This window comes from Meleagris gallopavo, chromosome 26 (assembly GCF_905368555.1).
Source record: "Meleagris gallopavo chromosome 26, MGAL_WU_HG_1.1, whole genome shotgun sequence".
Taxonomy (NCBI): domain Eukaryota; kingdom Metazoa; phylum Chordata; class Aves; order Galliformes; family Phasianidae; genus Meleagris; species Meleagris gallopavo.
Window position 1 is genome coordinate 3,860,607 of NC_139429.1, and position 22,452 is coordinate 3,883,058.

The window sequence follows — 22,452 nt, forward strand, 5'->3', positions numbered from 1 at the left end:
CTCTGCACCGAGCAACAGGACTCAAAATGCTTGTGTGTAGCACAGTGGGCTCCCAGTGCCAGCACTGGGTATGGGAGAGAGGAGACTGGAGTCAGAGCTGGGTGAGCACCAGACCTTAATGGTCACTGCTCACAGCTGAACTGTCCCTGTGTGAGCTGAGGGCTTTGGGGTGGCTGTCTGCATCCGGAGAGAACAGAACCAACCAAGGGATACTGACAATCAGCAGCTCAGAGCATCTTCACTCTTATTATTGGTACTCAGGCATGCGGTGCCTCCCCTGCCAGGACTTGTGGACATGGCAAATTGCAAGTATTTATTAAAAAAAGGGTGAAGATGTCATTTTCTTGGTCAGAATGGTGAGACCCTCCAAGCAAAGCATGGAAAACTGCTTTACCACCATATAGGCTGCAATTTCTCCTACAGCTCCATTCCAGGACTGCCCCCCAGTGCTGCCCTCCTGCCCCAATCTCCCCATACACTGCAGCACTGCTCCTGCACCTCACTCAATTCCACTTGCCCAACTTCCAAAGCTCTCCAGAACTCCACCTCTGCCTACACCTTGGTGCTTATCTCCTCTCCCAGCCTGAACTGCATCCCTGCCCCTTTCCTTATCAATCAGATTTCACACACACCAGGCTACATGGCTTCTCCCAGGCCCTCCTGCATGCTTGCACAGGTTTTCTGGAACCTGACCACGTTCCTGTTGAAGTCAGAAGCAAAGCTGTTTGATGGAGCTTCGCTGGGGCCAGAACCAAACCTTCAACCACTCGTGAAAATTTTCCCCTTTCCCACAGATCTCCAGCTGATGGGGAGCAGGCTGTGCTCGTTCTGTGTTCTTCATGCCCTCTGGCTGCCAACCAGTTAGAAACCATCCCAATACCTGGGACTGCAGGGAGGCAGTGACTGGATCTGTCACACCCCAGCAGTGCCATGCTTGGAGAGGGTCCCTCGGTGGCACAGTGCTTCCCACCACATCCCACATTGGTAAGGAATTCACTTGGAATCAGTTGGCTCCCATGACTCCATCCCAGCTCTGCAAGTCCCTCTGACTGGGGGAGGGGAGTTTTGGCACCCACTGGCCCCAGGGAACTAGAACACAAGGAAAGGAACGGAATCAAAGGCACACAGGGAATATAATTTAAAAAGGGAGAGCAAGAAAGGTCAACATTGCTGGACAGCAACACATCTTTTTCATTTTGAGTGGAATCGTAGAGTGGTTTGGGTTGGAAGGGACCTTTAAGATCATCTAGTTCCAACCCTCTGCTACAAGCAGGGATATGAAAAGCAGGGAGGGAACAGAGGGTAGAGAGCTCTGGGTGACTTCCACGTGTTGGGTGTGCTACAGGGAGAACCCCACGTCTGCCCCCCGAGGGGCTGAGCTCCATCAGTCCGACCCACTGATTTCACATGGAGCGTGAGCACATCACCTCCGGGATGGGAGAAAGTGTGCTCTGATGTCAGGCTGCCAAAATTAGAGGCCTTGCTTGAAACCCCATCGCCTTCACCTTTTTAATGCTATGACTTGCCCTTCTGAAAAATGGGTGCAGGGCCCCACCCTTGCTGGGTGGTGCAGGCTTTGATTGAATTCTTGGAGCTCACCAGATGAAAGGCCTTCAAGAATTTGGAGTCTTCTCTTTATTACCAATGAGCCATTCTCTAGCAGGCAGAAGAGTCATATCCATGCTTAAAAAGGTGCCGGGCAACCTGAATATTGCCTTGATGGTGACAACTACGCCTTGAGCTCAGTTTCTATTATGGAAGGGATCATTATGTCTCTTCAGTGCATGAAAACAGAGCTTATCCCCTGCAAGCTCAGAAAACACTGACCAAAGGTGAAAGAGGCACAACTGGAACAGAGAACTTGCACAAAGAGAAGACCAGCCTGTCCATTCATGATCTATATGACAGCTTTGGGACAACAGCATGAGATGCATTTCCATTGGGCCAAGACCACAAGTGTAGGAAATACGTTATAAATACAGGTCAGAGAGGGACCTGTATGAGTTTGTGAATGGACTGCAACCAGACCTTAGAGCCTGGCACAGCCCAGCAACTCAGAAGCAATGCTGTTTTGTTCCCAACAGTGAGTGGCTAACCAGTGATTTCAATCCAGCCCTCGAGAAAAATAATAATAATAATAATGAATACATAAAAACCCAACAAACCCAAATCCTTCCTCCTATTTCCATCACTCCCCCTATAAACTTCCCCAGAGAGTCAGCAGCGTGTTTTGGAGTTGGTTCCCAGCAATCTCATCTGAGGGCCTCTGAGGTGCCAAAACAAAACTAGCCTGCAGAAGAGGTTCCTCTACATCTCTGTCCTAAGCAAAGCAGTGCCATATTTAGAAACAGAGGACTTTCCCTCCAGCCAGGGCTTTCTCTGACGCTTTCCCAAAGGGCTGCATTTCAATGAAGAACCAGCACACATACAAATTTATGCAATCAGTCTATCCCTGGGACGGAGCAAGGGAACTTCAAAAGGGAAAGGCCAAGGTGGTGCTCCGCTTAGATCCAGTGTCAGTCGAGGCAGATATGGACAGCCGGGCCCATTTCCAGCTAGAGGAGGCTCAAGAGATGAAAAGCAGCTGCAAGACTTGGGCTGAGACCCCGGGGCGATGCGGAGAAGAAGAGAGAGTGAAATCTGAATTGATCCCCAGAGGGAAGAAGGAAGCAGGATGGGAACCTCCCCTCGAGAGGAGGGCAAAACAGGACGGGGATGGAAATCTGGAGGGCAGACTGAAACCCGAACTACCCACAGGGAGAGCCAAGCAGGAACAGAAATGACATCTAGGGAACACATGAGATTAGGGGGAGGTGGGAACACAAAGTGGAATGAAAAACTATGAGAGAGATCGCCGGGGGGAGGGAAGCCCTGATTGAGCAAAATTAAATCTGCAGGGAGTTTTGCATCCCAGATATTAATAACAAAGTACCAAGCGAGTTGAGCCCTTCTTTCCACCTTCAAAAGGATGGAGGGGAGGAAGAACTTGTCTGTGGTTGAGCACAAGACTATGAATCAGAGAATGGGAGTCCGTATCCCGGCTCAGCCAGGGAGCGAGTCCCTGGATTACAATACGCCTCGATGTCCACAGGCAACTCTCCTCTGAAGCACCCGCTGATTTCAGCTGCAATCACAGCACCTTTGGGAAAAGCCGGGCAGTCAGTGCCTGCCTGCAAGACGGGGCTGAACACCTCCCTGCCTTCTGGAGGCACCGGGATGCTCCATTCATTAGCAAAGCGCCTTCAGACGTGTGGGTGGAAAGGACCTAACAAGGTCAGGGTGTTATTAATGGTGCTGCAAAGGGCCACCTGTGATTTCTGATCTCTGATGCAGCTTGCCTGCTTGCTTTTCTCACATCGTGTGCCTACGGGACATCAGCTGTGAAAATCGGGCTCCTCCCTCAGAACAGCTGTAAATCAAAGAATAGAATTCCTCCAGTCAATGGCCCCATCAGATGGGGACAGGGCAGGAAGATGGGGTTAAGGAAGGAGGTCCCCATGTGGCACCGCTGGCAGAGGGCTGGCATTGTAGCATGTGGAATCCTTCACCTGATTTTGGAAGACTTTTTCAGAAAACTCTGGCTTTTTTTTTTTGACTATTCTGGCGGATGCATTCAACTGGCCAAGAAGTCAACCTGAGTCCTAGCAGCTGGGAATGTTAAGCAGCTAAGTGGCTTGGTGCTGATTGAGCACTGGGAGAGAGAGGTATGAGTGTGTCCCTCACACTCATTAGGGACAGTCAGAATGGCTCAGCAGATGACCTGACCTGGGAGTTCAATGCTGACTGAAATGCACATAAACACCAGACCCCTTCAGTCTCATCCCTTGTTCTCTGATTTAACCCCAGATGCTCCCCATGTTCTCAAGATCACTCCTGCCTCACTAACACATTTTCCAGCTGCCTACTTCTCAAAATCCTATTTCTACGAGATCCATAGGAAAGGGGTGTATCCATGTTACACCTCTAATGGGCATAAAGCAAAGAATATAATGTAATAGGACTAAAGAACCAGCAAGAAAATTCAGGCTATGCAGAGCCCCAGGCTACTTGGGCACACGATCAGCTGCTCGTCTGTCTGAAATATGGTCAGGTCTCACGGCAGCATCACCTTTATATTGGTACAAATTCCCAACCCATCATTACCATTAAACAAATGACAGCCTGTCTGCAAGGGTAAGCCTCTCGCTGGAACGAAACTGCATGGCATATTTGGATACAGAGCACACAGAGATCCTGCTAAGCCTTCCCTGCCTCAGTAATCCGTAACCTTACAGAATATGAATTCTGTCCCAGCGTTGGAGAGCAGGGCAATGATTGAGAGCATCTCTACAAGGAGCCCTCGTTCTGCCCTGGCACTCAGAGCTGCATTGCAACGAGCAACACGATGCCACCCATCACACTGCTGGTGGAAAAGAAGTCACCGACCCTGGATCTGTATCTTCCCCTGCTAACTATGGGTTTGCTGCGTGCACATGGCACACACAGCACCTGCTATCACCCAAAACCATCACCCTCAGCTCTACAAGTACTCCAAAGCCAATATTATTTCAGAGATTAACTCCAGACAAAGAGCAAATTACCCGCTCTCCAGAACAGCTCTCTTCAGAGCTGTTTATGAAAACAAACTTTCACCTACAGGGTGAAAGTTGCGTGTACTAAAGAGGAAATGATACAAACAAGGTCTCCCCTCGTGGTGAGGATCGCTGCACAGCAGCAGGAAAATCTCTGCTGCAATGCATCCAGACAGAGCTCTGGACTCAGTGCCATTTTGCTGAAGCCACCCTTGCAGATTTCCTTACTTCTCACCCCAACACGTTCTGGCCACGATCCCAAACCATCAAGAAGCAGATGTCCCTCCCCAGGTTGCCAGCACTGAAGGTGAAAGTTTATTACTCTCTCTTTGCATTTCCCTTGATATAAACAGGAAACAACCAGCATTAGACTCTCTAAATAAAAAAGCCAAACCAGATAGGCAAGGCAGAAGATGCTGCTTTTTTCCATACACGCCCTTTCCCCTCTCATTCACATACAAATTACTGTTGCATCCAGGTGGGAGGAGAGGTTGAAGAGGGGAGGGGGGGAAGGGACGGCTGCCAAATAGGTTGAGGGAGCAGAAAGCAGCTTTCTCATAAAGCACAGGGCTGACCCACAAACTGCAAGAAAACCTCAAACTCCACAAGAGTTTCCCTCCTCCCCATCTGCAGGGTGAGAGCCGTCCCAGCAAGGAACTGGGAGGCAAGAAGGGGTCTAACCAGGTCACTCCACCCTTCTCCTCCTGCCTGGAGCACAACAGGGGAGGGAAGCAGACCTGAAATGTAGGCCATCTACAAAGGCTGGGGGAGAGGCTTAAACGATGTGAGATTTATGATCTTCAAAGCGATTAGCGCCCAACACTCCAAATAAAGTCAAAGAACTCTCGCGTTCGGCTTGGAGTTGGGTTTCAAACCATACTTCTCTGGCTTCAGCTTGAAAACTTGAATTGCAGGTTAACAAAGGGAAAAAAAAAAAGAACCCCAAACCAACCCAAACCCCAAACCAAAATTAAAAAACCCACCAACTAATGAACGAGCTCGGCATCTGGTTTTACATGAGAGCACTTTGATATTTCCATATCTCCCCTCTTCCTTTTTCTCATCGCTCGACATCTGCTTGCTGAATTAAAGATAAATTCGCCAATAGCTGAGGTCAACCCAAAACGTGAGCTTATGTTTGGGCTCATTTGAGATAATGGCAATGAGAAGAGCAGCTCAGCCCTACGCGTGGCCTTGGGAGAGCCAAGAGAGGGAGACAGAGAGCCACACTGCCTGCAGGGCCCGTGTCCACCCATAGGCTCACCATAATCCTACTGACTTTGGGGCTGGCCCCACGCCTCGACCAGCAGCCTTCATTCAGCAGCATGCAGGGGATCAGGAGCTTAACAATAACGTGCCCAATCACTGGCAGCTGTAATACAGCTCTCCCTCACTGCAGTCAATAGCATTTCCTCGATTAACCTCAACCCAGGATCCAGTTGTAACACCTTTGTGGTGTTGCCATAGGAGAAGTTTGCAACGATCTCGTGCTTTCATAGCTTATTTCTGTCTGGAGGGAATTTTCTTTTATCGCCTGTCAGAAGCAGATTGGATTCTTCTCTTGGCGTGCAAAAAGCCTGTGCTTTGGGCTCTGCAATCCGCAGAGCTGGAGACACAAGACTTTTTGTTTTCTGCTGGGTTTTCCAAAAACCTGGAAGATGGCTGAACGTGTTAAGACACCTTTTGATAGGAAGCTACGACCCACCCAACGCCGGAGATGCCAAACTAACCAAACAAACAGCAGCTCGCTGACATTTGCCAGACCAGAGCCACCGAGGGAAGGTGGGAGGGCAGGAAAGCGATGGGGCAGCACCAGCTGCCCAACTGCTGCCAGCAGGAAGCATGCAAAGATTGCAGCCCTTGGACTCGGGGAAGGTGAAGCTGGAAGCAGGCAGGCTGCTGTGTTGTGAGGAATGCCAACATCAGGTGCTCGTGGCTGCCCATGCAGCTGTTTCTTGCTACAGCTCCCTAGCCAGCTCCAGGCCCTGCAGCAGGTTGGTTGGTGGCTTTGCTCTCCAGACTGCCTTTTTTTATTTTCTAGGTCTGAGCCCAGCTCCATGGGTGGCCATAGGAGTCTTTAGCTTGAGACTTGCAGCACATACTCACGTTTCTGTGCAGATTCAAGACCTACGCTCTGCACAGAGCTGCCACCTGCTTCCCTTTGCCATTCTACATTGAGGTTTGGGGATTTCTCAAACCCAGGGCTGAAAATCTGCAGGCATTCCATGAGACAGGGGCTGTTTTGGCTGCATGGAGCTGGAGGATAACATCACACAGCAAAGGCAGCATCCCTGCAGACCCTCACATGCTGCCTGCTGTCAGAAGGACATGCGTGCCTCTGGTGTCCCTTATCCCCACCACCTAGCAAAGAGAAATCTGCCGTTGTAGGCAGGCCTGGTCTTGACCTAGGCACTCCAAGACCTCAAACCACCTCATCTCCAGCCCTTGCTGATACTCCTGTGAGTCAGCCCTGTGCTCCCAGACTTGCATACCACAGTGCTTCCAGTGCCAGTGTTGCACGTAGTGCAAAAAGCACAGAGCTTTGTGGTGGGGTTTGCTCATTTGCTGGTGTAACTGTGGTCCCTTTTGTTTCTAAATGACAATAGAAATAATTAAAAAGCCAGAGAAAGCCTCAAGCAAAGCGTGATTTAAAGAAACTCTATAATTAACTGAATTTCTATGAAATGGGGAAGCCTGGAAACCCAACGTTTTATCTGCCATTGTGTCCCACAAGGGGAATTGGGAAGGACTTCTGTGGTTTGTTTAGCAGTAGCTCACGGCCTCACAGTTTTATCTCCTTGCAGGAGCTGCCTGGGACTCAACGAGATGAGCAACAAACAAACATCAATCCAAGAAAGCAGGAGAATCCAAGGAGTGTCTTACCTGCCTGTTAAAGTCCAGCCCATTCTGTTCACTTCCTACAATGAAACAAACAGAGAGAAAAAAAAAATATCTCAGTATTAATGGCAGTCAGCATCTAGCTAAGCTTTCCATAACCAAAGATACGCTGCTGGCTCAGCAGAAGCAAGGAGAGGAGAGAGAGGTGGAGGCGGTGTGAAGGCAACAGTGGGAGCACAGGGCTCCAGCAGAGAAGAGCTGGAGGATGTAACACATGCCCAGGGAAACCCAGCACTGTACACAGAGATCCAGCTGTGGGAGAGGCCAGCAAGCAGGTGGCCAGGGCTGCAAACCAGGGATCTTCAGGAACCCGTGTGGCACCAGGTAATTGCGGGATATCTGAAGGAACAGAGGGTGCCGTGGGGTTGTGCTCAAGAGGCGTCTCCTTGATTCCAGGAGAGATTGGCAGGCACAGGGGGAAAATCAGACAGGTTTCAGCCTGAAGGTACCGCACAGGCCCTCACTCATTCCCCTTTGATGATAAACATTCTCCCCCCCCCCCCATCACACCTGCCAAATTCATCAGGAACATCACAGAGGAAAGGCTACACACTGCAGAGATGAATGCTTTAAGGGATTCCACGAAGCCTCCTTCATTGCAAAGGCAACCCCAAGAAACCCCTTTCCTTCTCTTTGCAAGCCATTCCCCAACCCATTCTCTTCCAGCCCAACTGAGCTCATGATAAATAGCCCTAAATTGTTCATATCCCACCAGCAGAAGCCCCTGGGGGGCCGCCTCCTGCTCCCGTGTTGTTTTTTTCCCCCCAGTATAACGTTCCCCACGAAGCACAGCCTGTGCCCTATGATCTGATCAAGCTCCAACACATCGCGTTGTTCAAGAGTTCACATCTCCTGCATGGAGCTGGGACGCAGCTCAGGGCTGAGCACACACCCAGCTCACTGCTTGCTTTGAAGCCTCTCCCCTAACCCAACAAACAGTTCTTCAGCTCACACCATGCATGATATTCCCTGGTCAACGAGCAGAGCTCTTTGAGATCCTCAGGAGGTGGTGTGCCCACTCCACGTCTACACCTTTCCCACCAGCCTGTCTGCATTTCTGCTGCGTTAGAGCCCATCCTCCTTCCAGGCTTCTTCCAGAGCAGCTTTTCAAAGCTTTCTCTCTTTCCATCTCACTTTTCCATGCAATTCCCTGCTCTGGCCATGGCCACCTCTCCCCGCTGCTCCACCCCAGGAATTGGTTCATTCATTGAGCTCCAGCTCCGAGCGCCAACGACTGCACGGATAAGCGATGGGAATGCTGATAGCATTAATAAATGATTGCAATCAGCATCCACACACCTGAGCAGGGCTGCGGGAGGATCTTCAAGGCCTGCTGCTTCTACCTTTGAAACTCGGGGGGAGGAGGGGGTTGATGCAATCTAATGGCAGTAGCTGAAGGGAAAAAGGGCAAGAAGGAGAGAAGGAAATAAAGTTCCCAGTTGCTAAAATAGAACAGGAAGGAAAAGGTAATCTTCTGGTTTCTTGGATGCAAGACTTTCGCTCACGTTCAAATGCAGCATGTTGATGAGGCAAGATTCAAAGTCCTTGAGGGAAATCCCTGGGTCCCAGTGATGAGGGCTCTGAGTCACCCCGCACACCCCAGCTCTTGGAAGCGGGCAGCAGCTCCGTGCTGCATCACTACAGCACGAGCCAAGCTCTCCAAACAAGGCTCTGCCAAAACACACAGCGCTTCAAAGCACTCAGGCCCAAGCTCCTCAGCACATCCCCTCCTCCTCTTCTTCCAAGCTTCCCATCTCGTGCTTTTCCCTCCATCAGACTTCTGCTTTTTGCCCTACAGGACCGTACATAGCACCATCCCACCTCACATGAAGTCTGTCTTTTTTTTTTTTTTTTGGTGATGGTGGAACATGCTGGAGGTATGCACAGAGATCCACACGAGCCTGTTTGCAGCTTGGGCATCCAAGACTGAGCCACTGCCCCAGGCTGTCTCTGTAGACAACAAGGAGCACCAAGCACCTCCAGAGGCCATTCCCCCACCCTATCTCACAGTCCTATCTCAACCAGAGATGAACGGCCCTCTGGAGATGACAGTTTCTCTTTATGGACTACAAAGAGACCCAGGGGCAACTGGTTCAGCCTTAGATGTCCGAGAGTGAGGTATTTAAAATGGGGCGAGGTGATTTCTGCTCCCAGCAGTTATGTAAATGGGAGCTGGATACACAAATCTCTGCCACTTTTCAGCAGGATCCGTGAGTGTTTGCTCTCTGATTTATTTGCAAACAGATCTCATGGTTTTCTATTTCGGTAAAAGCTTGTGTGTCAAGTGAAATTAACATGATCTCAGCTGCAAGCCAAGGTTGGGGTGTAATGGGGATAACAGCTCTTCTTCCAGCTAACTCAGTGACTTTCCTACTACCATTTTAAAAGCAGACTGCTCCCAGCTCCTACCAGCACCAGGATCCACGCTGAAGCTCTTATTTCTCTCCTCAAAGGAACTAACTGTTCAAACAATGAGGATCTGCGCTTGAGATTTAATCTTTCCTAGCTCCAGGTGATAAAAAGAAAGAAAGGTGTAAGTAGCAGCAGATTCCCAACTGCTGCAAACTGCCAGAAACTCCACTCGTTTTGGTGGATCTCCACGACAGCCAACAGCACAGCCAGGCACGGTGGGATCCCAAAGGCTCAATGCAGCCCTCCGCACCCGGAATTGCACCCAACCACAGAAACCCTGGGATTTAAAGCGAACTCTGAGCTCCACACGTTACGTTTCCTAGGAGCTTCCCCATCCACGAGGCTCCCATGGGTGTCCTGGATGGAAGGGAAGAGGCAGCGATAAGCCCCGCAGCGCGGCAGACAGGGACCGCGCGGCTCTCCTCGCTTCACCTGGCAGCTGTTTTGCATAGCACTGGCATCAGATCTGGTGCGAGTTTGCCTGGGGAGGTTTCTCTGGGGATGGGAGCAGCAAAGAAGTTGCTTCCCCCCCAGTCTGGGAGGCTCTGTGTGTTGAGAACACCCATCATCCACACTCCATCCCATCCGACTCGATTCCCACTGTGAGCTGCCCAGCCTGCCCAGAACTCGAGGATGAAAGCTCCACAAGGGGAGAAACCAAAAAAGTAAAAAATAAAAAAATCAAGATTGCAGCACGTCTTCCCCTTCACAAAGCAAAAACATGCAGATGTCACCTGCGGGACTGACAGCCACCTGATGACACAGCCAGGTTGCCACCTCCAATTCCGACTTCGTTCTCCTTCCCACCCAGCTCCATGCTTAGTTCACCTCGCTGTTTGATCCTGGGAGGGATGGGGGAATTAGAGAGCGATTTCAACCTGTAGCAGGTGTTGGGGAATTCCCACAGGGAATCAGTTTTCTGCCCCATGCATTTGGGAGGGAAATTCAGAACAGCTGAATGACAGTGGGGGAACAGTGCCAGGGAGACAGTGGGCAGGGGCTCAGATGTCTAAATTGCAGCATCTAATTAGGAGCCAATCGCTCTAGGCTGCCTCTACAGCCACGGAGAGGAAGCCAGGGCTTCCAGAGGGCAGCTCACCTCACCCCGGGACATAGGGATGAATCACCTCCAGAGCTGCCTATTCCCATCACTGGCTTTATGGGGTGAGCAGGTCAGAGTACTGAATAGCTAAAATTAAGATCTCTCTCTCCTATCCTCAAGTATTTTAGCATTGCAGCTGATAAAGCGCAGGGACCGACAAAGCAGGCTGGGTGCAGGGCACCTTCCAAGATACATTTTCTTGAAGGTGAGGAATTAACTTGCTCACGTGGACTGAAGTGTCAGATCTCTCAGCCTGAACAACACGTGAAATTAAAGCATCGCCCAAGAGCAGGTTAAGAAATGGTGACATTAAACATGGCTACGGACAATACTTGAGCCACACACTGTATGCAGAGAAAACCTCTCACCTGCACTGAGCACAGCATGGCTCTATGAAATCACAAAGAAATTCAGCATCCTCAGCAGCTCAATTCCCTTTGGATGCTCAGCCACCACCTCGTGGATCTCTCCACCATCCCCAGCAGCCACTTCTACAGACCCAACAGTAAGGGCCTGGCTGCAATCACTTTTTCACATCTCAGTGCCATCACCCTGACCGCCCCCACCTGTGCCTGCTGGTGATGAGGAGCAGAAGCAGCAGCTGAGCAGACCCAGCTCTATTCCTTTACCCTTGCTGAGATGCTCGCTGTTCCCAAGGCTAACTAACTCCAGCAGTGCTTCTTAAGGGTAGAAAGGGAAAGTGTGAACAGGATGGGAAGTTTGCAAGGCAGCCAAGCAGGGCTGTAGTTTCCCTATTAGCTGTTTGCTCTAGCAACACAAACAGACCCAACCGGGGCACTGCAGCACCTCTGTGGGAGAGCCAAGGCTGCTTAGCAAGGAAAGTGAATCTGCGCTGACTCAAAGTCTGCAGAGGAAGCTTTCACTCGAGTGTTTAATTCATGTGCAAACCCCCGGATCACACCAATGCCATTCCTCCAAGAGCTCCCACCCTTGGTGCCACTGCTGTACCCTCGTGTGGGTCAGGGCACGGGGGGAGTGCGGGACGGCGAGTGTGGGAGACTGGGGCAGCTTCCCGAAGGAAACCCGAGGGCAGCAGTTGTTCCCACGGAAAACATTTCACCTGCAGGTGTTGGGAGAGGGCACGTCTCTTCTCTTGGGCCAGAGGCAAGAGGCAGATCAGACCAGCTCTTCCTTTGCCCCTCTAATTCAAGTCAAACCAGCCTTTTGTTCCCCTTCCCCTCCCCATCCTTTTTTATCCTCTTCCATAATGGGATGTTTAAGAAAAAAAAATAAAATAACCCAACCTCAAACCCTAATCACCTTCATTTGAATTTCAAATATCCCCCTCCTGGCCTCCCCCACGCCCCAACTGACTTGGAGCTGGGAATATGGAAATTTCTCCTGCTCGCCTTAAATGTGGCTGTGCTATGAAAATCACCAGCCCTATGCAAATCCTGAGCAAGCCCCATTGCCATAGCAACCAGCTGTTTTCCAGCCCTGCTGCTGCTGCTGCTCTTACTTCTTTGGGACTTGTCCTGGGGCTGTTGGTAGCTGCAGGGGGAAGAGACAAGAGAGATCCCGGAGGCTTTGAGGGAAGTTTCACCAGGGAGAGCTGCCCCTGGGAGAGGTGCAGCCAAGGACGAGGTGTGGGGCCAGGAAGGCCAGGTTTCCTCAAAAGGCTCCAGCCCCATCCAAAGAGATAAGAGCAAAGGAAAGAAATGGGCTCAGCCCGGGCATCCCTTATGAGCTGTGTTGGTGAGCAGTGCAAAACCAGAGCACCCATCTCACTCCAACGGCTCTTGGGCATGTGTTCTGCCTGAGTTAGAAGCTGATGTGGAGGTGAAAGCCTCTGTATCCTATGGGGCATAAGCCATAAAGTTTGAAAGAAACCCTCCCCAGAAAACCCAGAGACCGACCACGGGAATATGACAAACTCTGTGACCCTGCATCGCAGGGAGAGCTGCAGCCAGGAGCTCACATCCTGGCACCAAGGTGGGAGACAAGATGAGGATCCGTGCTTCGGAGCTGAGGAGCACAGATGGACTGATTACATTTGTACAGGGAGCGTGTGGCAGAGAGATGGAGACAAGGGCTCTGATTTTCCACGTTGCAGATTTGATGCAAAATGCACAGATGGCGATGTCAGGACATAGGGTACTTATGGGCTTTTTTTGCTTGGGTGGAGAGTTTTGGTGGCCAGCTCTGTGCTGCTCTGGCCTGCCTGGCTCAGGGGGCTGTTGGATGAAGGCAGTGTCACCTCTTGCTGCCATCCTCCCACTGCTACAAGCTGTGCAGTTGAGAAGAGTGACATCCAAAGGGCCTCCCCTCTGCAACACCATAGGAGCAGATGCACCATAGTTCCTCACAGCCTTCATTTTCTTAGGGTTCAAAGGAAAAGTTCTTCAGTGAGAGCAATATCTGCTTCCTAACACAATCAGAGATGCTACGCAGGCTGCGAGGGTGACACAACCACGATGCTATTGCCATCAGAGCCAGCCAAAAGCCCACCTGTCTGGAGCCACAATCCCAAACCTGGCTGCTCCCAGATCCCAGCCACGCAAAGCTCCATCCACTGCCACCAAGGCTGCAGGTCTGCCCCACGCTGCACATCCCAGCTCCCTCCCCATGCACTGGGATGCCCATCACACCCGCCCCAGGCTGCTGGCAGGCTGTCCAGTTCCCCACATTGCAGGGTGGGGAGGGAAGATGTTCGGAGCGCCTGCAGCTATTCGGTTACCGATGGTTGTGTTTGAAGAGCTTCCCTATCGCCCTTTTGTTAAGGCTTTGGCTTCCCCCTCATAGCCTCAACAGATGAAATCAAAGGGAAGTAGCTTTGCTTGGTGTAACCTGTTTTGATCAAGCAGATAAACGGGGAACAAGTGTCTGACACAAACAAACAGACAGACGGAGGCAAGTCCCACCTCAGCATTTTGTTGCATCAGATACAGAGGGCTTAGATAAACCACAAGAAGGGGGAGATCTCTGCCTCTCGGCTTGAAGACCAGGGGCGACACTCGGCAGTGCCAAGCCCCCACAGTTCCCATAAAAAAAACCAACCCAGAACTTGCTGGCATGGCTTTCATCAGTTTAAAAAGATGAAAAGAGCTCGGAGCCAAGCGCTTGTCATTACCCCCCATGGAGCCCAGCAGCACCCTGGTGCACGGAGCCTTACCAGCATCATACAGGGCGAGGAGGGCCCTGCGAGGACAACTGGGCTCTATAGGGCTGTATGGCCCCACGCAGCCCCAAAAGACCCGTAAAGGAACAACCCCTGCAGCTCACACATGTATCATGATGGGAAAGGCAGAAGGAAGGCATAGGAGGGCTGGGTGGGTGATATTCCAGAGGTTTTGTCTTTTTCTTATGCAGTGGAATTTCGCTACAACTACGAGGGGAAGCAGCTCGAGCAAGTGTGAGCTTTTGGAGAGCGTCTCATTAAAAGCTTCCAAGTGTTTCATATGAAATCAGCGTGGAGAAATAAATAAAAGAAGAATCAAAGCCGAGCTTTCCCGACCTCTTATGAAAAAGGAAAAAAAAAATATGCTGAAAGTTTCTCAAAAAGGGAAAAGCCCCACAATCTTTTTAAATGCTTTCAAAGTAAAACAATGCCCCAGATTACCCTTTCCTCCCTCCAAGCCTGGAACTGGCGGAGATATGAAAGGATGAGATGATACTTCTGCTACCGACACTTCCCATCAGATCTGCAGGCATCAGTTTCAGATCAAGGGCTTGGTTTACAAAAGCATTTTGGCACCCGGCTCCCTCCAGATTTCTTTTATTATTATTATTATTTAAAATTCCTCTTGGAGCCAGTCTACGTCTTTATGTGATGAAAGGCCTTTGTGAATCCGCACCTAGAAAGATTTCCATTCTTTGGAAGCAATAATATTGGTCGTTTGGTAACTACTGCCTTCTATGGAGGGAGCAAGATTCCTGGAAAGCTGTGCAGCGGTCCGGTTCGTTAGGAAACAGGCCTTCAATTAATTAGTAAGTAATCAGAATGGACTTTCCCACATGAAGCTGGTAAACAAAACCCCAAACGGCGAGGTGCTGCGGTAAGTATTCCTCTCATGCTGCACATCAGGGGAAATACAGCAGTTCAGGGAAGCTCAGTACAAAGCGCTCTGTTGTCGGTAAACGACGATTGTTGGAAAGGGGAAAAAGCAAACAAAGGCAGCGGGGAGATCTGGTGCAGCACAGGGGCAGCAGCCCCATGGGAGCTCAGTTGGGGGTGGGTGCTGTGGGACCCCAAAGGATCCACCAGCATTCTCTCCCACGAGAGAAAAGCCTGATCAGTCCACAGGGAAGGGTTGGTCTGTGGTAAATGGAGGAGGATTATCCATTCTGATATCCCTGCCTGACGGGAAGGCTCCTGGAGCACTGCTCAGCACTCTCCATCTCCCCTCAGAAGAGATGCTATTGGCTTTCTGGGAAGCTTACACCAAAATTGTGTTTTATCCCAACAGCTTTGGTGCTGGCTTCTCCTCTATTGAACACCAGTGCCACCAGCAGCGGCTCTCCCGATAGCATCCAGCCACGACAAAACCCAGCTCCGGCCTAACTCAGCCTTCTTCTCACCACCATTCAACCATGCTGCCCATCAGCAATATGTGCCAGTCCATTTCTCGTTCCCCATTCAGTGCCCAGTTACAGCCAACAGCCAACACTGATTTGGAAGATCTCGAGCAGCCGAGGCTGTATTTGTTGCCAGGCTGGGAAATATCCATCTCCAAAAACCAGCGTGGGGTCGGCTGGAAGCCATGAGCTGACCTGACCAAAGTCAACCAGAGTTCATAGACATGAATAGAACCAGATTGTATCTCAGCCTTAGATTGCGTCAAATAACTTCAGAGTGCTGAGACCTCAACGCACAGCGTAAATAAAGGGGCACTTTCAGTCCCATTAGAACATGCCTGGGCTTCTCCAGCTTTCACCAACATCTCCTGTTTTTCCTTTCCCTCTCAATTGACAAAAGCAAAAGGGAAGCAATAAAATCATTCCCTGTGAAGCTTTAATCTGTTGTTACGCATCTTCCCACCCCAAGCTTTGTGCTCTCCAAAGAGCAACAACTCTCATACGTTGCCTATGAGTTTTGGCTTTAAATGGTGTTTATTTCTACCTCTACAAATGAGCCTTTCTGTTTCTAGTAATCTTTGTTTGTTGTAACCGTAACCAGCGGGTGCTTAATGCTTGTCTTATTGCTGTTTATTGGCCTGAAAGGGAACCTGACCGTAAGCCTTTGTGAAGTTCTGTCCTCGAATCCTGCCCTCAAAGCCCACTGCAGGCAGAAGTGATGCTGGAAAACACAGTATTGATTTTCCAGTGCATCTCACACCTCATGGCAGTGCAAGAAGCGGTAGGTGGGCTAGAATAACTCAGTGCTGTTCCATTCTCAGGATCACTCTGCTCTTCAGTTTTACGTTTTTAAGGGAATCGGGGGCTTCTAGCCACAGAGCAGCCTGAGCATCAGGTGGGAGCGGGATGAGAAACCCCATCACGCTTCAAGATGAGCGGCGTTCCCTGCTGGCTGGAACAACCTGGCTGGATTTGGGTATTCCACAAGTCCCTCCCATTTTTCTACAGACACGAGGCCAAAAAAAGCACAGTCCCTGGGCCCTGTGTCTGGGGAAACATTCCTGGCATCGACCCTGCATACAACCTTTGCGCTAAGCTGGGCGGCCCAAAACTATTTCAGTGGCATAATTCATTTAGCAATAGAGGAGCACATTTCCTTGCTGAAACCACAGAGGACATTGCAGAGCCACGCACTGATTCACTGCTGTGACAGAGGAGCTTGCATGCTGATCAAGATACGGGTGCAATCCTCGCCCAGAGCGCATTTTTGATCAATTCCCAGCTGGCTGCGGGAGCACGGTGCAGAGCAACAGGCGTGGAGCAAAGCATGGCAGGAACTTCCAGCACCCCACTGCCCCTCTGCCCAACAGCCCCCCGTGTCCTGGACCCCCTTACCTGGCTCCACTTGGTCGGGTTCATGCCGGGTGTCCGTGGAATCCGCCGCATCGCTGCTCATCTTGATCTCTGAAAAAAAAAAAAAAAAAAAAGATGGCACAACTGATTTTAATAACAGGTCACAGTCCCAGGCAACAGGCACATGTGGCTTCCACTAAACAGCACAAATGAATGTGTAATTATAATAAACCATCAGACTTTCAAATTTCTGATTCCTTCAACATACAGCCACTAGAATATTCATCAGCTCCGAGGATGCACTTTCCCTCCTGTTGCTCTTCGCAGCCCCCTTCTCCGCTCACTGATGTGCTTCTCATCCTTCATGCCATTCCCCTTCCCACAGAGGGCAAGGGGCACTACTGTGCCCTCCAACCCCCCCCAGGCTCTTCCTTTATGAAGACCTCCCAGAGCAGCTGGGGGCACCGCCCTCCATCGCACACCTGGAGGAGAAGGGGATCCCTCCCAGCTTCCATCCTCCCCTACGTCCCATCCTTTCATTTTGGGACATTGTGGCCAAGCTGGTGTTGGTTTGGTGCCATACTGGCACCGCACGGAGCAGGATGCTCTCAGGGAAGTTGCTCCTTCCCTCACCCCCTTCCAAACTCTGCTCTTCTCAATACATCTGCTTGCAAACCTATTCACCCAACACGTGCTCACTGCCCCCAGAAGAACACCGCCCGCACCATCCAACACATCTCTCTCCATCCTCCTCAACGCCAATAAATTCGTCATTTACCCTTGAAGTGATGGCTGCCACCACACCCGGGGCCACGTTCTCCTTCGGGGACAGCTGAAAGGAAAGAGTGGGAATAGTCAACTTTGTACGGGATCCCTCGTCTCCTCCTTAACAGAAGCAAAGTACACAGAGAGAAAGAAGGAAGAATATCTATTCAAATTCAGATGGACACCCCCTCGCCCTCTTCTCCCCTTTGCATGGGAATTTTAACTCTTTCCAGGCAAGTTGAGGGGGGGGGGAAAAAAAGAAAAAGAAAAAAGATAATAAATTTTTATAAAGACCCAACGGAGTGATTTGCATGTGCCTCCTGCAGCCAATCCCAGCCCCAGCAGTCACACAATTTGCATCAGGGAATAACAACAGCGTGGAAGCGGAGCACTGTTTGCTGTGGTTTTGCTGGGACAGCAAAGGCAGGTGGAAGCCTTCTTAAAGGCATCACGCAGCCCTTTTCCTCTTCCCTATGCATGCCTCGTGTTATTTCCAACTGGCCAAAACAGCCTGCGTGTTTTTATTCCGATTTCCCTCTATTGCTCACAATAGAGCAAGCACCTCTCTCTCATTTCCCTCCTATTGGAGCTTCCAGCGTGCAAACGGCAAACTCTCTGCTTTGTTTAGGCCTTCCTTTAGGTTAAGGTCTGAAATTCTTTCCTAAGCTAAAGTCTGCTGGAAGAAAAAACAGTAAAGCTGTGCACCAGGGCAGCACAGAGCCAGCCATGCACTTCAGAAACTTCCTCTCCTTAAACTGTCTGAAGGAGCAAGGGAGGAAAAGGAGAGGCAAAAATGTTTCTTTTCAAGTAATCCCTCTGCAATTAAGACACGAGCATTTAGTGGGGCTTCTAAGTATTTCTACTGCAGGAAGAGCAATTATCTCCAGCTATAAACATCTTGTCTTGTACTGCTGCCAGGGGACCCTGACTTAGGCAGGCTACAAAGCGCTCAGCTCTGTCTGCTGCCAGGAGGTAGCTGGAGGAGAAGCCAAGTTCTCATCAAATAAAATAAGAATACAACTTCACAAAGCAGGGAAGCAGCAAAGTGATGCGCTGTGTGCACCCCCAGCCCCTTCACACGGGGTCAGGGCCAGCAGTTTGCAGCCAGCAGCATCCTTCACCCATCCGTGGTTATCATGTGAGGCGTGGGGGGCTGAGGAATGGCATCTGCCACTTGATTGCTTATCAGGTATCATCCATCAGTTTAATTCCCTCCTGCTGCAGCCAGCAGATAAGGCGATGCCCTGTGATGCTCTCATACAGAAAGCAAAAGGGTTTTGTTTTCACAAAGGCTCGACTTCCCCTCGTCACCCTGACACAAGTAATTACAGCTTAGATGCGTTGCGAGGGGAAAAATAAACCCCACTCCTCACTCAAAAAAGCCCCCAAAAACAGAAGAAAAAAAAAAGAAAAAAAGAAAACAACAACAAAGAACCAGGAGGAAAAAAGCAATGTTTTTTGATGGAAGTCTACTGATATGGGTGAACACACATGGATAGCAGTGCTGCATCCTCTGAGGGGTCCTTGGGAACAAGGACTGGGGATGCAGAGGGTGACTTTCTGATGTAAGCATAGCCAGGATGATGGGAACTATACGTCCTTCACTACAACCCAGGGGCAGAGTGACACTGAGCCCCCACGTATGATGGTTTTTCTTAAGACAAAGCAGGCTGTGAGACATCGAGGCTGGGCAAATGCGGGCTCTTGCCATGCAGCTTTGCAATAGATGGAGAGCAAGCTGAGTGCAGACATGGCTGGGAAAAATAATGCAATGTGGGACTGCCTGACTCCCAACCACAGCCCCATTAGGAGCCGCCGCTGTGGCCTGGGCCATATTAAAAATGTGCTGCCAGAGCTCAGCTACCTGCAGAAGAGGCAGGCTGCTTTGTTTACCCAGACCAAAGCAACTCTACCGGTGCAGACACTTCTCTGGGGATATATCTGCATCTCTATTTTGGCCGAAACAAATGGTGTCAGCAAATAAAGCTTTCCCAAGCCCTTATTCCTTGGAGTTGTTCTGACATGGGCACCAGCGTAAACCAGCCCAGTGGCTTTAAGAGGAAAAAAGAAAGTAGTGGAGAGAAATTGAGTTGGTTGAGTCCAGCACCTGGGATCTGGTGGGTTTTGCTGTGCTCTACGTGCCTGAGCTCTGCGGAGGCTGCAGGAAGCTGAGAAGGTGCAGATGTTAGGAGCAGGGGGTGGTTCTGTTGCAGGGGAGTGCTGTGCAGACCCTGCTGGGGGGGGGCAATGTGGGTTTCAGCCTCGCAAGCTGCTCGGCACACAGATCCCCCTTTGCAGCAATGGGAATAACTCCCTCCTACCTGCGCTGGGCTCTGCCACGTGCAAACAGCCGGGCTCAGCTTTGTCTCCCTCCCTGTAAATCCACTGCTGGAAGCTCGGGCCCCTCGGTGGGCGATTTGGGGGAGGGAGGCTCAGCGTGCACCCTGCACCACGCAGCTCCCAGCCAAATCCACCCGGGAGCGATGCTACGGGCTCTGACAGAGGGCACGGTATCAATGTGGGGAATCTTTTCATGAAGAAAGAGTCGCCCACAAGTTGAGCAGCTGGGCAGGTAGGAGCCTGGGGGGGACACAGCCCCAGGAGATGCCGCACACCGGGCCCAGCGCAGGTGCTCAGACCCCGCTGCACTGCCAGCCTCCCGCTGCCTCTCCCGGTGGTGTGGAGGCTCCCAGCTCAGCTGCACGTGGCCCCTGCCCCCAGCGCCCCATCCCACAGGGGAGGCTGTCAGGACCCAGTTCACAGCCCCACGTGCCTGAGGATGGTCCCTCCGCTCTTCACAGGGGCTCCTCAGGATGGGAGCAGCAGCCAAACCCGAGGTGCAGGGCGAGCCTGAGCTCCTGGCAGCACTGAGGTGTTTGGCACCCATTGCTCTGTTACCAGCGAGGGCTGCCTGGAGATGTGGAGCTTCCAGGCTGCACCGCTGTGTCAAAACCCTGGGAGCAGCGCCTGCTCCTTCTGCGTATCACCCTTCATTCATTCTCTGTCCTCCCCCATCCCATCAAGAGTCACCCCATCCTTTTGCAGCTCCCTGCTCATTCATTTCTCCCTCCTTTTCCCTCTTCATCATTCCCTTTTCTCCTTGCAGCCCACCTCCCACCTCCCTCTCACTCACACCTCCTTCCTGCATCCCTCTGACTTCACCCCTCTCACTGCTCCCAGCTTTACCCCAATGACACCAGACCCGGGGCTCAGGCACTGCCTGCCCAGTTTCCAGCTGCCCCAATGCCTTTCTCTCTGCTCTGCTCTGCAGCCCACGTTGGTGCCAGCAGTGCGAGCAGCACGTCCACACTGTGCACCCTAAAAAGGGCCAAGGCAGCATCCATCCCCGTGTGCCAGCTGCGATCGCTGACTCCAACAGGAGAGGAGAGAAGAGGAGGTAGAGGAGGGGGAAAAGCCATAAGAATCGCAGCAACCCCATTTCCTGCAGCCCGATCCTTCCTGCCGCGTTCGTTTACCTGCGTGCACGGACTCCAGGTTCACCATCCTGCTGGCGGGGGGAAACCCGCGGTGCGCCCAGCCTCCTGCCGTCAGCCCCAGGTTGCCAGGGGCTGCCAGTTTGCCCTCCCTCCTCTGCCACCCGCTGCTGCCTCTCGAACCGGGCGCGGGTCCGCTCCCGACGGGACCTACAGCTCCATTGCCTGTTGCCATGCAGGGCCAGGTGAGCATGCGGCTCCACGCCACGCCTCGCCCCACCTCCGGCTCCCTCGGGTGCCCTGACACCCAGCAGCCTGGCGCCCGGCCCATGCAAAAGCACCATTTGCATATTAGTAACCGGGGAATGGATGAGTCCCTGCAGCGCTACCAGGGTGTGGGGTGGGGTGGGAAGGAGGCGGATCGCCCGCCCGCCCGCGCCGCCTCGATGAGCCCCGCAGCACCTGCGAGCAGGCCTGGCTGCTGCCCCGCGTAGCCTCGTGCTATGGGGAGGCTGCGGGCATCGCGAGGGGGTCGAGGCACGACGCTGGGCTGGGTGGCAGTCAGGGGGAAGCAGCACTTTGGTGGTGGTTGGGTTGGGCCACTTGCATGGGGCTGAGCATCGGGGGATCCGTGTGAAGCGCTCAGCTCAGTGGGACGGAGCGGTGCTCCGGTGTGGCTGAAGGCAGGATGACACACAGCTAGCCCTTCCCAAGCTGTGCTCCCCGCCACGAGGCTCGAGGAGAGGGAAGCAGGGCCTGGGGCCGCCTCCTCCCCACCGTGTCACGTCAGGCTCCAGGATTCCAGGGAAGCCAGGGAGAAAATCCCCTAGCTGCAGGCAGGCCTGCGCTCCGTCCCATGACAGTACCAGCATCCCCCTGACCTGCTCAAACCATTCAATGATTCTAAACCTATTGTCTCTGTTTGCCCCCTGCGGTGCCCCGATGCCTCCTGCCTTGCTTAGGGGTGTACAAACCTCCCAATCTCCTGCTCAGCCCCTTCCTGAAAGCGTTAACAGGCTTTATCCATCAGAGCTGCCAGGTACAAGCTATCACACATCCATCTCTCCCTGCCTCGTGCACGTTCCAGGGCTCTTGGCTTTCCCACATGCTGTTCTCCCTCCCTGGAAAGACAGGTTTCTCCCAAGGAATGGGTGGGTGGTGGGCAGGCTCTCCAGGCTTCACCTCCACCCCGGTGTGGAGCTATGGGGTTGGAGAACCTCACCTTCATCCCAATGTGGGGCTGGAGCATGAGGGGACACTTCATACACGAGCTTCAAGGATATGCTTCAAAATTAAAAAAAAGATGAGGAAAGCAAGAATAAAAATGGAAAAGGAAATGCAGAGAGGAGGGTCCCAGGTTTGCAGGATGGAGGGACTGAAG

At 51.8% G+C, this 22,452-nt stretch overlaps 1 protein-coding gene across 2 annotated transcripts in view; it reads right to left on the bottom strand.

The window, feature by feature from the left end:
• POU2F3 (POU class 2 homeobox 3) overlaps positions 1 to 21,402 on the bottom strand; it is a 36,883-nt gene extending 15,481 nt beyond the window's left edge. Inside the window, exons 1-4 of one of the 2 annotated variants that reach the window (XM_003212687.5) lie at positions 21,114 to 21,402; positions 17,651 to 17,704; positions 16,915 to 16,983; positions 7,455 to 7,489 (exon numbers count right to left, since the gene is read on the bottom strand). In XM_003212687.5, coding sequence (XP_003212735.4) covers positions 7,455 to 7,489; positions 16,915 to 16,983; positions 17,651 to 17,704; positions 21,114 to 21,402 — 447 coding nt within the window. The remainder of the gene's footprint in view (positions 1 to 7,454; positions 7,490 to 16,914; positions 16,984 to 17,650; positions 17,705 to 21,113) is intronic. The other variant, XM_085209318.1, reaches the window with a different exon arrangement.
• Between the last annotated feature and the right edge of the window lie 1,050 nt (positions 21,403 to 22,452).